The sequence below is a fragment of the Alosa pseudoharengus genome, unplaced genomic scaffold (assembly GCF_046254945.1).
Source record: "Alosa pseudoharengus isolate Yale_2024_CS ecotype anadromous, Long Island Sound unplaced genomic scaffold, YU_APseudo_1.1 YU_APseudo_1.1_scf_3, whole genome shotgun sequence".
Taxonomy (NCBI): domain Eukaryota; kingdom Metazoa; phylum Chordata; class Actinopteri; order Clupeiformes; family Clupeidae; genus Alosa; species Alosa pseudoharengus.
In genome coordinates this window covers 28,361,402-28,376,793 of record NW_027468718.1, presented here as the reverse complement: position 1 = coordinate 28,376,793, position 15,392 = coordinate 28,361,402, and the positions used below count along the sequence as shown (strand labels likewise).

The 15,392-nt window shown below is 39.7% G+C and overlaps 3 protein-coding genes across 11 annotated transcripts in view; 1 reads left to right on the top strand and 2 right to left on the bottom strand.

The window, feature by feature from the left end:
- The window catches only part of osbpl6 (oxysterol binding protein-like 6), a 39,785-nt gene extending 38,245 nt beyond the window's left edge, over positions 1 to 1,540 (bottom strand). For 3 of the 7 annotated variants that reach the window (XM_076263825.1, XM_076263827.1, XM_076263830.1), the window contains exon 1: positions 1,026 to 1,539. The gene's annotated coding sequence lies outside the window, so the exon portion shown is untranslated. Of the gene's footprint in view, positions 1 to 1,025 lie in introns of all 7 variants that reach the window. The other 4 variants (XM_076263826.1, XM_076263832.1, XM_076263828.1 and 1 more) reach the window with 2 other exon arrangements.
- Positions 1,541 to 5,890: 4,350 nt separating this feature from the next.
- On the bottom strand, positions 5,891 to 9,533 carry rbm45 (RNA binding motif protein 45). Of its 3 annotated transcripts, XM_076263823.1 has the most exons (10): positions 9,075 to 9,533; positions 8,837 to 8,959; positions 8,587 to 8,713; positions 8,355 to 8,477; positions 8,045 to 8,215; positions 7,767 to 7,896; positions 7,562 to 7,658; positions 7,288 to 7,451; positions 6,949 to 7,159; positions 5,891 to 6,200 (listed from the first exon to the last, which is right to left on the bottom strand). In XM_076263823.1, exons 1-9 carry the CDS (start codon positions 9,342 to 9,344, stop codon positions 6,967 to 6,969), a joined length of 1,398 nt encoding a protein of 465 aa, XP_076119938.1. In that variant the 5' UTR covers positions 9,345 to 9,533; the 3' UTR covers positions 5,891 to 6,200; positions 6,949 to 6,966. The 3 variants fall into 3 exon arrangements, with proteins under 3 accessions (XP_076119938.1, XP_076119937.1, XP_076119939.1); XM_076263822.1 differs by having other exon boundaries at positions 5,891 to 7,159; XM_076263824.1 differs by having other exon boundaries at positions 5,891 to 7,159; positions 8,045 to 8,212.
- Positions 9,534 to 10,921: 1,388 nt separating this feature from the next.
- LOC143100554 (cytochrome c-like) lies at positions 10,922 to 12,874 on the top strand. Its single transcript, XM_076263821.1, has 3 exons — positions 10,922 to 11,038; positions 11,949 to 12,122; positions 12,223 to 12,874. The coding sequence occupies exons 2-3, from the start codon at positions 11,954 to 11,956 to the stop codon at positions 12,366 to 12,368; spliced, it is 315 nt and encodes a 104-aa protein (XP_076119936.1). The 5' UTR covers positions 10,922 to 11,038; positions 11,949 to 11,953; the 3' UTR covers positions 12,369 to 12,874.
- Positions 12,875 to 15,392: the final 2,518 nt, after the last annotated feature.

The following is a 15,392-nucleotide window of genomic DNA, read 5'->3' as shown; positions in this document are numbered from 1 at the left end:
AGCCATATGTGGCATAATTGATGCATCATGACAATGTCAATATTAAGTGAAATAATGTGGTTGAGTTAGGCCTGGTCATTCTGTTTTGAGCCAAATGCTGCCACACTATCTTTTTACAAATCCTTCCTAAATGAGTAGGCTACTGAGTATTTTAATCCGTCTTCTTCCAGTCAGGGCTGGTTTGACAGGACATCTAGCCTATCAGATAGGCTGGAGTTCCGTTGTTTTTGCCAAACCCTGAAAGGATAGTTTCCGAATGGACTATTTTAAATAATTTCGTCATTAAATTACTTTCATTTTCAATTTCATTTCAGGGCAGCCTGCATGGTATTCTGGTGATGGTTCGACCTTTAATGACTCGCTGAGGCGCCTTCTTTAGTGCCCTGTTTCTACGTGACTGACTGACTGATGAAGTTTCCCCCCAAAGTCCTACTTTGAAGCACAGTCCATTGCTCATCCTAAAGGCTTTCAATCCAGTGAGATCTGTGGCCGTATGCGTCATCTCATGATGAAGGAGTAGGCTAGGCCTATGCCCTCTGTGGAATAATATCAACCCAAATCAGCGGAGTATATGACAGGTAGCCTGGCCAACAACTGAATAGCTACCACAATAGCATATTGTTATGCGCAGTTACATTTTCTCTTCAATCAGGTAGTCTAAGGCGCAGGACGCAGCTCAGTGATCACCGTCCTTACCGTTATGTGTAGGCTGTTATTGCCTCATCGTAGCCACACTGTCGCCAAGGACTGAAGCAAATCTCCAGTAATCACTACATATTGCCTTACGAACCTTGCATTATCTGAACAGACACGGGGAGGTTTTTGGATTTGGTTTTCTCACAGGGGTGACTCATATAGATGTTATTTTAAAAACAGAAATCGACGTATGTCTGCCGTGTACGTTGCGTGTTATGCGTATGATAAACCATCGCTCAAGTATGGCGTAATAAGCCTAGCCTACTGAATGAGCTAAAATATTGGCCGTAGCCTATCTATACAATGAGCATCACGGCGTAAACGCTTACCAACGGTTTGCTGGATTGACCATGTCTTGCCTCTTCTTGGCGCAGGAAACGATGCTCTGGACTTGCCAATATATGCAATAAGCCGTTTTCTTCTATTAGAGTATAGGAGTTTTGCCTTGACAGTCGTTGTCGAAAAACATTGTTGTCCTTAAGAACACAATAAAGTCCTTAGAAGAACGGCATAAAGTCGAAAAAGTGCTGGGTATGGTTGAATTTGAACGCAGGTAGACGGATGCTTGGCGACGCTCCTCCCTGCAGCAAGGATGACTTCAGGAGCGAAATAAAGACTGGAGTGGATCATGACTCTAGAATGGACTGATGGTGAACAAAACAAGGACCTGGAGTAGGCTAGGTTACAGGCACGACGAAGCAGTAGGGGTTTTCTCTAAATGTTAAGTCCATGAAATCATTTTAAAATTACAGTGTTTCTGCAGGTTAAATAGGCTCAATATTGAACTATTGCTTTATCTGTGGCACGTTTGTTCACGTTCAAGAAAGCCCTGTCCTTGGGTCTATGACAAACCAAATCTAGGCTATAACCATTGGCTAATTGCACGGTTCACGCCATCTTAGTGTCAAATTGTCATTAAAAGTCTTGAAGCATTTTGAGAACAACACTACACTGCACCTTTAAATGACGTTGTCAGTAAAGGAACAACAGAAACAACACCATAGCTGTTACAATTACAAGTGAAGAGTTAATAATAATAATAATAATAATAATAATAATAATAATAATGAAGAATAATGTATTTGGGCCTAGACTTGTACTATTAGACACAAAGTGTAGTTAATATGCATTTAGCACACATGCAGGTTAACAGCCACTTGGAACCTGGCTTGACAAGCCTATTATTATTACCATGACCACTACCACTATCACCATTGCACTACCACCATGACACTCATTCGCACAGAGCACCTTAGAGCACCTTACCATATCTTACTATGCACAGAGAATCACAGGATCAGATTAATCACCACTATGTGGATACTGTTTTTAGAATGACTTAGATTAAGTGTTAGTATAATTTGTATTTTTGTAATTTGTATTTTAGTATATTTTTATATATTGTATTAAGTGTTAAGTTAGTATAATTTGTATTTTAGTATATTTAGCATATTCTTTATCTTCTACTGTCCTTATTGCTTAGTTGTGTTTTTATATTATATACTTTAATTACTCTTTCTGATGTTAAATAATGTGTTTGTGTTGTATGTATGCTGCTGAGACCTTGAATTTCCCCTAGGGATCAATAAAGTATCTATCTATCTATCTATCTATCTATCTAAGCCTTTAATTATCATAGGCCTATCCATATGTGCCACCTAGTGGAAGGAATAAGTAGCCTATTCAGCCCAGAGCCATATGAATCAATTACTTGCTTTAACATAATTAAAATGTTCAGATTTTATCGAAATGTGTACTTTGTAGCCCAGCTAAGACCAGTCGAGTTGCCCAGTCTATTCAGTCATTAGTCAAACAACCTGATTACATTAAATATATGAATAGACAATGGATGAGTTAATTGTGTGTCTTATCCACTACAACCCTGAATCCAAAAAAGTTGGGATGTTGTGTAAAATGCAAATAAAAACAGAATGTGATCATCTGTAAATCTCGTAAACCCATATTTAGCTGCAAAAAGGACATAGACAACATATCAAATGGAAAATATAAGCATTTTGAATTTGATGCCAGCAACGCCAGCACGTCTCAAAAAAGTTTGGACGAGGGCAACAAAATGTAGGAAAAGTTGTGTAATAGGTGAAAACAGAGGACAGGGCTGAAAAACAATATTGGATGGCCATGATCTTTTGGACCTCAGATAGCACTGCATTAAAACCTATATTTCTGTAAAGAAAATCATATGGGCTCAGGAAAACTTCCGATAATCACTGTTATGAGCACAGTTTGATGCTTCATTCACAAATGCTAATGTAAACTCTAGCCTGGCCCTGCCAGATCTCCTTTCAGGGAGTCTGGGACACGATAATTCACTAACGCAGGGGTTCCCAAACTTTTCCGTGACAAGGCCCCCCAATACCATAGGTTCTGGTCAAGGCCCCCTTTTGCAAGAGGTCTTATTAAATGACAATTATACAGCAAATGTAAAAATAAATTAAGCTCATACTTCATTTAGCCTCAAGCACTTTGCAATGGAGCATACAGTGTGTGAAAATTGCATTTCAGGGTCGTTGACCCGTCCCAATTTTTTTGAGACATGTTGCTGGCATTACATTCAAAATTAATTTATGTGAGAATTATGTGTAATAAAGTGGAACGTTTTGAACATGTTAAGAAAAAGCAGTACACCAAGGCAAAGAAAGGAAAGGAACAAGCTAAAATATGAAAGTAGTTACAAAGTAATTATCCCTTTGTGCAAATTGATATAAGCCGGGTTAGTACATATTGATGGACTATAAAAAGGATTTTTGTTACCAAGGTGTCACACAACAAACATCTCATGATGGGTAAAAGCAAAGAGCTCTCCCAACACCTTCACAACCTTATTGTTGCAAAACATATCGATGGAATGTTGCAGATGCATTTCAAAACTTCAACTTCAACATATCTTCCAGTTGCATTGGGGCCATTAGTGGAAGGAACATCATTGCATCATCAACCAGCCACACACAGGAGCTCCTCGCAAGATTTCTGACCAGGGGGTCAGAAGGATAGTCAGAAGAGCCCAAGACCCAACCCCGCACGACACCATTACTGAAGAAAAACATGTAGAAGCTCACTTAAAGTTGCTACACAACATTTGGACAAGCCTATGAAATACTGAGAGAACGTAGCATGGTCAGACAAGAGCAAAATTGAACTTTTTAGATGTCATACTACACACCATGTTTGGAGGAGAAATAGCACTACAGTACATCACCCTAAAAATACCATACAAACAGTGAGGTTTGGAGGTGAAGGCATCGTGGTGTGGGGCTGTTTTTCATTTTATGGTAATGGCAGACTTGAAGGAATGATGAATGGAGTCATTTTTTTCCGGAGGAATCTTGCCATCCAGGAGGATGAGACATGGGTAGACCTCTGACAGGACAACGATCCAAAGCATACAGCAATGGAAACTCTCAACTGGTTTCAGTGAAAGGAAATCAAGGCCCTGACTTAAATCTAATTGAACCTTGGAAGGAACTAAAGATCAAGATTCACAAGAGGAACCCCTTTGACCCATTCTTTTATCTGTTTAAAAGAATGGGCCAAAATCTACACCTGAAATGAGGTTTCTAGGCCAAGTATACTTGCGTATACAAGGAATTTGGTCTTTGCCGTGAATTAGTGAACACACAGTGCGGTGAAGCACACACTAACCCAGAGTAGTGAGCTGCCTTGCTAGAGTGGCGCTCGGGGAGCAGTGAGGGGTTAGGTGCCTTGCTCAAGGGCACTTCAGCCGTTCCTACTGGTCTGGGATCGAACCAGGAACCCTTCGGTTCCAAGCCCTAAGCAGTAGGCCACGACTGCCCCATTTAATACCATAGACCCTACAATTTCTCCTTTAGTACTTTATGTGAAGTTTTGATGTTTAATTGTTGTCACTTGTGCAGGGAAAGGGACCTGATGATTTAACAGTCAGTACAAAGTTTTACTTGAGGAATAAACCTGTCTGAAAGTCTTTGAGATGTTACAAGCCAACACTGCCTCATTTAAATGTAACTTGTTTCTAAGCTGCTCTTTTTTGCAATCAGCCTGCTTAATATCATAAATATAGACACTCCAAAAATACCCTCTGGTAACCAAATACTATGTCCTATATGCCATCTGTAGAAATTATAGTCTAATAGTTATTGTTCAAGTGTCTAAAATGTATGATAGAATGTCCCACTTAGAGGTATGTTTATAGTAGGGCTGTCAATCGATTAAACAAATTAATCTAATTAATTACATGCTCTGTGATTAATTAATCTAAATTAATCGCACATATTATTTTTGCTGTGAAAGTATTTTACATATTTAAATCCAAATGAATCATTGAATAATCAGCATTAGTGACATTAAAGTTCAAAAACTCTTTTATTATTATTTTAATGGCCATAATAATCTATGATATGACCTAATATGCTGAGGAAATAAATTCAAAAGTGCTTCGGGAAGAAACATACATTGCAGAGGACTTTATTTTAACACCATCAAGCCGTTTTTGAAAAGTAAATGTTCCAATCAATGATCTAGGCAGCACATTTTCTTCTCTCTCCTTCATTTTACAGTCTAATGGTTACTGACTACAACGGCTCGGTCAAAGGTCATACAGAATTGATTAATCTGCGTTATTTTTTTTAATCAGTTATTTTTTCTCCAATTAATTAATCAAAATTAATCAGTTATTTTGACAGCCCTAGTTTATAGGCAGCATGTTTTGTATCAAATTGTTGATGGTGAATATGTATTGCACTTCTAAAAAACAAGGCCACTCAGGTTACCACTGTAGTTGTTTTGGTCTCTGGGATAACAGCAAAACAGCTTTGATAACACCAACTATATGGCCAAAACTTGCTAGAAAGATTGCCACGTGCTGCTGTTGGCATCTGAAGAGGTTTTGCATGCAAGTAGTGCCCAGTGTCAAACTCTGTACTAGAGGCTACAAGTAGTGGGACTGACCCATGACGGAGATCGAATGAGGACACGGTGGTCAAATGCTTTCTACGGAGAGTAAGACCTTTAAGACCTTCGATGATGATAACCTGTCTGTGCCAGAAGGTTCAAATAACCGCAGCCCTCACCACTATCCATGTAGCTGTGGTGTTAAGCATGGACCCTAAAATTAGCTTCTGTTGCCATTCCAAATTAGTACAATTAACATTAAAACATAAATATAGAATTACCTAAATCAATCTCATGACAAGCCAGATGTTGTGTTTTGTTTTTTATTATCAACACATACAATGGACAATATATCTACATATATTTTTTCTTATAAATAGAAGAGACACTAAATTGTTGTGGTGGTCTCTCCTTACGTTTTCTCTACTGGACTGCATTAGAACATTGATAACTTAAAATACTGAAAATGACTGAAAATACTGAAAATTACTTCAAATTTCTCTCACTACTATAAGCCACATCAAGAACAAAAAGTATGGAAGTCACTGTCCATAGCTAGAGGTCGTGTCATCGTTTATGTCCGTCCAGTCATGTAGCAGGTCATGTCATTTAAATCTCTGGAAGAAGAAAAACATTATACCCAAAATTATACAAGATCAATGATGTCTCACTTATGCAGTCTCTCTTCTTCAACAGTATGTCAAAGTCCAAGTACAACCTATACTACAGTGTTAAGTGACTTTAGTTACACATTCATAGAAGCCATTCATAAAGGTTGCTGTTTTATGTCATCATGCTAATAGGCAGAAAACATTGACCTTCAGAGCAAAAACCATACTGACTAAAACCAAGACCTTGGTCTGTATACCTCGAAGGTTCATTTTCCTAGTTTTCATATAGGAACCATGGCTCTGACATTTTATTAGAAAGCTTTGACATTCCATCAACATTACCTGAAATAGGCTGGCAGAAGTTAAAATATATCAAATGTCATATCCTTTCACTGTTGAAGATAGCCACTATTTGCCTTTCTAATCATACTGCAGGGTGTATCTGCTAAAAGGTAAGACCGCATTACCATGAAAATTTGTCTATGATCACTAGAAATGCTCCATAAAATCTGCAAGAGGCTCCAGAACAATGAATCTGTCCGCTGGGCCCGTGGTCGTTGAGAGAAAGACATTATATTTAACAACATTAAGCCAGAAAAATAACCTTGAAAAACATTTCACAGAAATAAAATTGTACTGGTGAAAATCATCTTCCAAAGAGCAAACAACTTCATTCAACTAACATAAGGTTTTAGAGCTGAAACTAAATACATTTTGCCTTTATTACCATACCTTACCCTGAGAGATGACTTACCTAGTTCTGCACTGGATGTTAGTATGTCCTCTGACGTTTGTGAGACTCTTCCTTTGGTGGGTCAGCCAACATCACCTTCATCTTCACTCCGTTCACAACCTTCCCATGCAAGGCTGCCATGGCATCGTTGGCATGTTTCCTATCCGCATACTTCATATAACCCACATTCCGCCCAGGAACCAGGTACACTTCAACCAAAGATCCAAAACGACTGAAAAACAGGGAAAAGGGGAATGGGGGTGTTTTTGTTATTACAGGATTGGCAATTATCTGAGGTATCCTATACAGTCTATACAGTATATGTACAGTCATCAGTGTAACTATTATTTTCACCCATACCAAAACACATCTTCAAGCACATCGACTGGAAGAGGTGAAGGGTTGAATATGACGAAGAGGCGTTCTTTAACCACACTGTCTGAGGGGGCCATCTTCTTCACAGGGGGAAGATTGACATCGGTCTGAACTCTGGGCTTTTGTGAAGTAGCGACGGGGGTATAACCCTACAGGGAGATGCCCAAGTATTAGCAAAACACCTGACAAGTATTAGCAAAACAATCTCTACAAGAACATTTGATGAGCGGAAACATCTCTGATGAGAATAACTCCTTACAGTGCTGGTCTTCATAAGCTGGGGCCCTGTGGGCCCATTCCACACCATGGACATCATCTGTGCGGCCACCAGCTGCATGGCCATCTTCCCCACCGGACTGAGCAAACCGAGAGATAAGACATGACAGAGTGTCGCTAAAGAGCTTCAAGTCAAACAAAAGCATAGCGACAGAACAAAAGGCAAATAGTAGCAAACTGCACCACACCTGGTCCTGTCCTCCCCATCGTCAACATAAGTCACAACAAGACGATTTCCAGGTGGGTATTCAAAGCCGTTCAGCTTCTCTTTAGCATATACGGCAGAGCCAAGGTTGTTGTATCGAATCATTGCTTGTCCTGACAATTACAAGAACATGAGAAACAATTCAGTTTAGTATGAGAAGATTTTTCATCATTCATGTTTGGTGTTTTTAATTTAGACAAGATTATGAAATGCAGTCAAGAGACACCATAGGTCCGGGATGCGTAGTAACTGGTATATTACCCTTGCTGAACCCATACTGATCTCGTTGCATCTCACAGTAGTCCATCCCTGGGATCAGATCAAAGAGACTGTAGACCTGCTCCTGTGTAATGGCCGCCCTTGAAGACACCATCAAACATCTGGTGATCATGTCACTATTCCACATGTCCCCTGATGTGTAGTTGTTATCTGCTGTACAAAACATGGACTACATTTAGATGCATACTACAATGCAATAATGCAATTGAACAGTTATAGATATAAAAACAAAAGAATGAAAGAGTGAATGACTGCAAGAAAAATCTCATGCTGAAGAGAAGAAAGACAGTACCACTAAAAGGATATCCACTCATTCCTGATTCATTGGCCATATGTTCAGATCTAGAGTTGCCAAAATACTCATTTTCTGTTGTTGAAGTTTTGGTTCTTGGCTCAGCAAGGATTGCTCTAAACGCTGTTGAAGTATGAAGAAATACATCAGAGACAAAAAGGACACTTTGCATGCAATTAAACAACAGTGTTCCATTAATTCATAGACATTGATGCAGGTAAACTATTCTTACTTTTGTCACAGTTCTCTATGGCCATTGCTGCTTGTGATGGCTTATGGAACCGCACATATCCAAGCCCTTTGCTTTCTCCAGTCAGTTTGTTCTTTATAATAATGCAATACTCTATGTCTCCATAGTCCTGTGCAATAATAATAATAATAAAGTATTAAACAAAATGCTGCTTTTCCTCCCAAGCAAGCCTTTCAAAAAGAACAGCGGGCAGGCACAATGAAAGGCTTCAAGTCAGCGGAACAGCTCTCACCTTGAAAGTTTCTTTCATGTCTTCCTCTGTGAATGTCTTTGGGATCATTACAAAGATTCTAGTCAACTCCTCATCCTCTACATCTCTATGGCTTCCCGATGACCTGGACTGAGCGATGAACACCTGATGGAGGGAGGAAATACGTGTTAAGCATGCAGCGTTTTGAGCAGAAGGTTAATACTAACCATGAAGACTAGGCTCAGGCTGAGATGGTAACGCCAGCTAACTATGCCCACACCTTGATGGGTTTGGTTCCTTCAACCAAACATTTCCCGTGCATTTCTTCCATGGCTGTGCAAGCTTGTGAGGATTTGGAGAATTTTACAAAGGCCACTCCTTTGGACTCTTTCGTATGTTTGTCTTTTACCACCCATATGTCCTGGATCTCCCCAAACGTAGAAAAATGATCTCGAATAGTGTCTTCGGTGATAGATTTGCTGGTTACTAAAAACAACCTGCTATTAGGTGGGTCATCCAAATACGAAGATGGTTTGGTGTTGTCTTCCATTTTGAATCAACTTACAATTACAATAACTTCAATCACACGAAATCTTCCAAAATGCCTTATAACCTGGGATAAATGTATTATTTATAATAAATTCCAGGACAATTGAAGATCTATGCGAAAACAAGGGAAACCAGATAGACATTAATAGAAAATCACACGACGGGAAACAGGAAACACACGACTAGAATTTCAACGGGCTCACGTGATCTAGTATCGTCTAACCCAGTATCGCGCTCAGTGGTCCCCCTGTCGGTTTGGCATGTGTTTGAGACAGACTGTCTCAAATCGCGTACTACTGCACTTACAATACCTAATTTGAGTGCATGAGGGTGTTCACACTGAAAATTCCAACGACACGAAGGGCGCTGCAAGTTCCCGGATGGTGCACTCATAACGGTCAAAAAGCTGAGAGTCTGTCTCAAATGGTGTACTTACGTGAGTACACTTTTGTGTAGTACACTATGTGCACTGTGTGCTTACTGGCGGAGTGCGCAAATTGTAACAAAATAGTATTGTCTCATATCAAACACTAACTCCGTGCACTTCACGGAAATGACGATCGCAAACATTTTAACATAACTTTATTGGCGTCCTCAACACGACAGTGACATGGTCATACTGTGTCAAAACATGAACCGTTTATGTTATAACTTGCTTGTACCTCCGTAAAGTCTGTTTTCCACTGCTGCTGCTTCAGCTTTCTCAACCGCGATTTCCACGAGTTTGAAAACGCTCCCTCCCCTTCCGCTATTTGGCCAAGATGGCGTCCGTTAAGGGCGAAAAGTGTCCAGCGTTGCACACTCAGCTTTTTGACCGTTATGAGTGCACCATCCGGGAACTTGCAGCACCCTTCGTGTCGTTGGAATTGTCAGTGTGAACACCCTCATGCACTCAAATTAGGTATTGTAAGTGCAGAAGTACGCGAAGTACGAGTCTGAGAGTGCAACGCTGGACACTTTTCGCCCTTAACGGACGCCATCTTGCCCAAATAGCGGAAGGGGAGGGAGTGTTTTCAAACTCGTAGTAATCGCGGTTGAGAAAGCTGAAGCAGCAGCAGTGGAAAACAGACTTTACGGAGGTACAAGCAAGTTATAACATAAACGGTTCATGTTTTGACACAGTATGACCATGTCACTGTCGAATTGAGGACGCCAATAAAGTTATATTAAAATGTTTGCGATCGTCATTTCCTAGAAGTGCACGGAGTTAGTGTTTGATATGAGAATACTATTTTGTTAAAATTTGCGCACTCTGCCAGTAAGCACACAGTGCACATAGTGTACTACACGAAAGTGTACAAGTACACCAATTGAGACAGACTCTCCAGACTGTAAAAAATAAATATAGTTTGAGAACTCATTTTACATCACAAGTTCAATATGACTGGCAGAAGGATTCATGTACTGTAATTGATGTTATAGACTGTCAGTGTCATTACAGAGTATTTTTTAAATATTTCTCCATTGAATTCATGAAGAATACTGTAAGTTCATGCTGCTAAGCGTAGTGGGACTTTATGGGTGTGGAAATGACGTCAAGTTATGAACTCACCTTATTTAGCCATATGCAGCCCTAGCGTAGCATCGGGGTCCATTTTTACCGGCAAGCACGCGACGTGGACAAGGAAAGGGGAGCCTGGGAGCTTACCTAAAGCTGAGCTAAAAAGTGATTTTTTTAAAAAGAATTGAAAACAGGTAAGAGAACATGTATCATTAATCAGTCTTTCCAAAACCATTCGCTTGTTTCCCATGTTTGTCCTCTGCACTGGCATTTTTACTTTGGACTCCGGGTGAGTGAAATGCGGTAACGTTAGCTTAGTTGGTGGTTACGTTAATTTAGCCAACGTGTGTAGAAGTAAATTGGAAGTTTGTTGATCAAACGTTTGTCAGATTCTATGTTATGTGCGGTTAGAGACTCCTTATCGCCTTTATGATGGAATATTAACACTGTAACGTTTGGTAACATTAGCTAGGCGCTATGAATAGTGTAACGTTAGGGCTAACGTTAGCTAACACCAAACCATCTTCGTATGGGCTCAAGTTTGACATCCGTAACATTAACGTACTGTAGAACTAATTGAACTAGCGTGGTGTTTAGCTGGGAGGTTGACCGGTTGACTTTGTATCTGTAACGCTAGCATGTTTCTGCGAGACAGGACATGCATGGTTGTGAAAGCATTCCGACCCTGGTACGTAAAGAAGGTCAAACTTGCTATCTTCTAGTTAGCCGATGTTGGCTAAACGCCGCCGGCAAGTTGCGCAACTCTCGTAGCGTCAGCCATTCAGATTTATGAATGCATCTGATGTCTAGTCCAGAAACACGGAGCATGAATAGTTATTCATGCTTTGTAGCAAAATACTCCTATTTAGTAGCCTAAGTTAATTATTGCGCTTCTCAATTATAGGGGGACCACGAGAGCAAATGTTTAGCACTGCTTTAATGTAACTAATATAGGCCTACATAGATAGATAGATACTTTATTGATCCCCAAGGGCAAATTAAAGGTTTGAAAGAACATTTCAGTTTATAACTTGAGCAGCGGTAACCTCAGCGTCACCGCATGCCTCGTACATTTCTCGTTTTCAAATATAATGTCTCTTACAGGAAGAATGGGAGACGTTAACAAAGGAAAAAAGGTTTTCGTCCAGAAATGTGCCCAGTGTCACACCGTTGAAAATGGAGGAAAGCACAAAGTCGGGCCCAATCTGTGGGGTCTCTTCGGTCGCAAGACCGGACAAGCGGAAGGTTTCTCCTATACGGATGCCAACAAGGCTAAAGGTGAGTCGTTAATGTAATGGTGCTTGAATACAGTAAATTCTGTTTCCTTATTTTGAAATGGTTAAATGAACGTATTGGTCTATTTTATTATGTTGTCCAGGCATCATCTGGGATGAAAATACTCTCACTGTTTACTTGGAAAACCCCAAAAAATACATTCCTGGCACAAAGATGATCTTTGCCGGCATCAAGAAGAAGGGCGAACGTGCGGATCTTGTAGCATACCTTAAAAGTGCAACATCATAGGCTGTATTTTAGTGTCAATTATACTATGTTTTTTTCCTTAATGCGGAGGAACATACAATTCTGAAGTGGCCAGGCTTACAACTTCATGGCTCTTTCGGTTAACTTTATTTTTCTTTTCTCTTATCATGACACCATGATTGCCAACAGCTGATAGAATTGCATTGGTGTATAGGTCATTGACCATCATGTGACTCCTGCTGTACCTCATTCTTTCGCCTTGAAGGAGTAAAGTGTATCCCCCTGGTTTAACAGGTGCTCATTGATAAGTTATTTAACTCTGTTTCAGTTGCCTTGTAAATCCGATACATGAATGCAGGAACAATTTCTGTCTTAACCTTCTCTGGTCTTAAATAGTCATAACTTGTCATGTGTTATTTATGAGTTTTGGATGAGCCAAACAGTTAATTTATGTGCCCTCCTGCCTAAGGAATTTTTGTCTTTTTTCCATGCGTCAATCACCTTGGTCTTACTCTACAGTATGAAATAAATGATTTTTATCAGGAGAATTTGTTTATATTTTAATTTTTTCCTTCCACAATCCACTTAACATTAAGGCCCTGAGTTCGGTGGCGATATAGGTATAGGTAGCGGGAGGCTATGTCAAGGCAGACACTCTGAAAAGGGCGAGACCTCTCGTGAAATTTAATAAACAAATCACATGCAACCAGTTTTCAGTTCTTATCTATATCTTTTAACTTTCGCCTAACTGCCCATTTTGTGTCTGACTTTGTTCTGACCACCATCTAACAATGCCATTAGGCCTATATGCAAAATATGCTGTCAAATTCGCACCCTGAAGCCCTAAAATGTGTGTTGACGCTAGACCGATAACGTATGAATGAATGGCATTGTTAGATGGATAGATACTTTATTGATCCCCCAAGAAGAAATTCAAGAAAGTGCCAATGATGTGAGCAGCAACCTCCACTTAATTGCAGTGGTCTAGTGGGGATGGGTGTTTTCAGTTCCTGGAGTTATGGTACAAATATTTGATGTAAAGCCTCCAAGTGTTGTCACTGTCTGGGAAGTAACTCCTTTTGGTTTCATAACTGCATTTTGGTCTTCATTTTAAGAAGGGTCAATGTAAGTGATTTGTTATTTCTAACTAATGGAAATAAATGTACAAAATTCCATAACAACCAGGTAAATCATTCATACTAATTATTAATTGGTCAAAGCTGCCATCTAATGGCAATTGCATGCATTGCTTACTAGTCTTGAAGCCAACCCAAATTTAGCCCCGAATTGAGCATGGCTACTGAGGCTAGAGATCGGCAGCTCCACATGAGTGCCCCATCCCCATTTAAACGATTATAAACTTTTTGATAATGTTTATAACTACAAAGAGTACTTTGTCTACTCAAAAAGGAAACATTCAATACCTTTCAGAATAGTATGTTGAATTTGTGAAATTACTTATTTATGTAGGCTATATGAACAACCCACACATGATGTAAATGAAGAGTTTAGTTCCAAAACGCTATATCATCCATTTTAATTCATTTTCATATTTTTTTTTTTACATTTTGTTTTCCAAGTAATTTCAGTAGAACTATAATTGGGTATTATTTGCTTTATTTTTACTCAATCAAAACAACACAACTGCAATTTTATTGATATTATATATATATATATATATATATATATAGTATATATACTTTTTTGATCCCGTGAGGGAAATTTGGTCTCTGCATTTAACCCAATCGGTGAATTAGTGAAACACAAACAGCACACAGTGAACACACAGTGAGGTGAAGCACACACTAATCCCGGCGCAGTGAGCTGCCTGCTTCAACGGCGGCGCTTGGGGAGCAGTGGGGGGTTAGGTGCCTTGCTCAAGGGCACTTCAGCCGCAACCCTCCGGTTACAAGTCAGGAGTGCTAACCAGTGGGCCACGGCTGCCCCAAAAATATTACCAGAAATAGAAATGGGTGACAATTGAACACAATATCTACATTTGCCATTATCAGCAACCATTCATCCAATGTTCCAAAGGCACATTCTGTTTACTAATCTGATATCATTTTAAAAGGCTAACTGAGAAAACATTGAGAACCCTTTTGCAATTCTGTAATCTGAAAATTGCTGCCCTGATTAACGGGACACCAGGCAACGTTTTCGTGTTAATTAATCCTCTTCGTAAGTCTGTATGTGGATAAATGACTCATTATGGGGCGAATGAAGGCTCTCTCGCCCGCCCCTACTGCCTGTAGGAAGAATATCCCACTTGCAAGTTCGGTGTATCCTACCCGCCGACCGAAGCAGGATCAGTTTACAGCACAGAGGCAGGCTAACAAAACGCTAGAGATTGTTGCAAACGTGTGTATAATGGCAGAGCCAGCGAAGAAGCAGCGAAAACCCTTGACGGAAGACGCAAAGAAAAGGAAAAGAGCTTCAGATCGAGCGAGGGGGAGTTTCGTAGAGAAAAAGCATCAGGCTTGCCTGGTGTCCCTTTAAAGAAACAATGCAACTGATCGATCTCAAATGGTATTCTATTATATATATATATATATTCAGTTAAGAACAAAATTATTCATACCCCTAGCAAATATTGATTTAAAGTTGATTTTTCTCTTGACTGATATGTTTGTTCTGACTGAAAATGACACTGCCACATGCCAAATAGAATTAAAAAAAAGAAGAGTTTTTGTCTTTTTTATCATTTTTGTGAAAAATGGCGTGTCTAAAATTATTCATACCCTTTTTAACAATCACTGGAAACATCTTTATTTGCATTCACAGCTCTCAAAATGGTTCATATAATACCTACCAAGCCTCTCCATGTCTCCACAATAATTCTAGACCGCACCTTTTTAACAGCAACCTGGGTTTTGAGGCAGGAACGATTATTTGCCATCACTCTGGCCTCATGCTCACTTTTTTGATGGATTGAGGTCTGGACTATGGCTGGGCCACTCTAAAATGTTGATATTGTTCTTTGTTAACCATTTCTTGCCTTGTTTGGCTGTATGTTTTGGATCATTGTGTGGTTTACAGAGCCGGACAGTAACGGAGTACATTTAC

Excerpts from the sequence above, each read along its gene's own strand:
- rbm45 (XM_076263822.1), bottom strand. The coding sequence starts at position 9,344 with ATGGAAGACAACACCAAACCATCTTCGTATTTGGATGACCCACCTAAT. Across the intron at positions 8,216-8,354 it reads GAGTGGATATCCTTTTAGTG|CAGATAACAACTACACATCA; the intron begins GTACTGTCTTTC and ends TGTTTTGTACAG. Across the intron at positions 7,897-8,044 it reads TCAGTATGGGTTCAGCAAGG|GACAAGCAATGATTCGATAC; the intron begins GTAATATACCAG and ends TGTAATTGTCAG.
- LOC143100554 (XM_076263821.1), top strand. The coding sequence starts at position 11,954 with ATGGGAGACGTTAACAAAGGAAAAAAGGTTTTCGTCCAGAAATGTGCC. Across the intron at positions 12,123-12,222 it reads GGATGCCAACAAGGCTAAAG|GCATCATCTGGGATGAAAAT; the intron begins GTGAGTCGTTAA and ends TATGTTGTCCAG.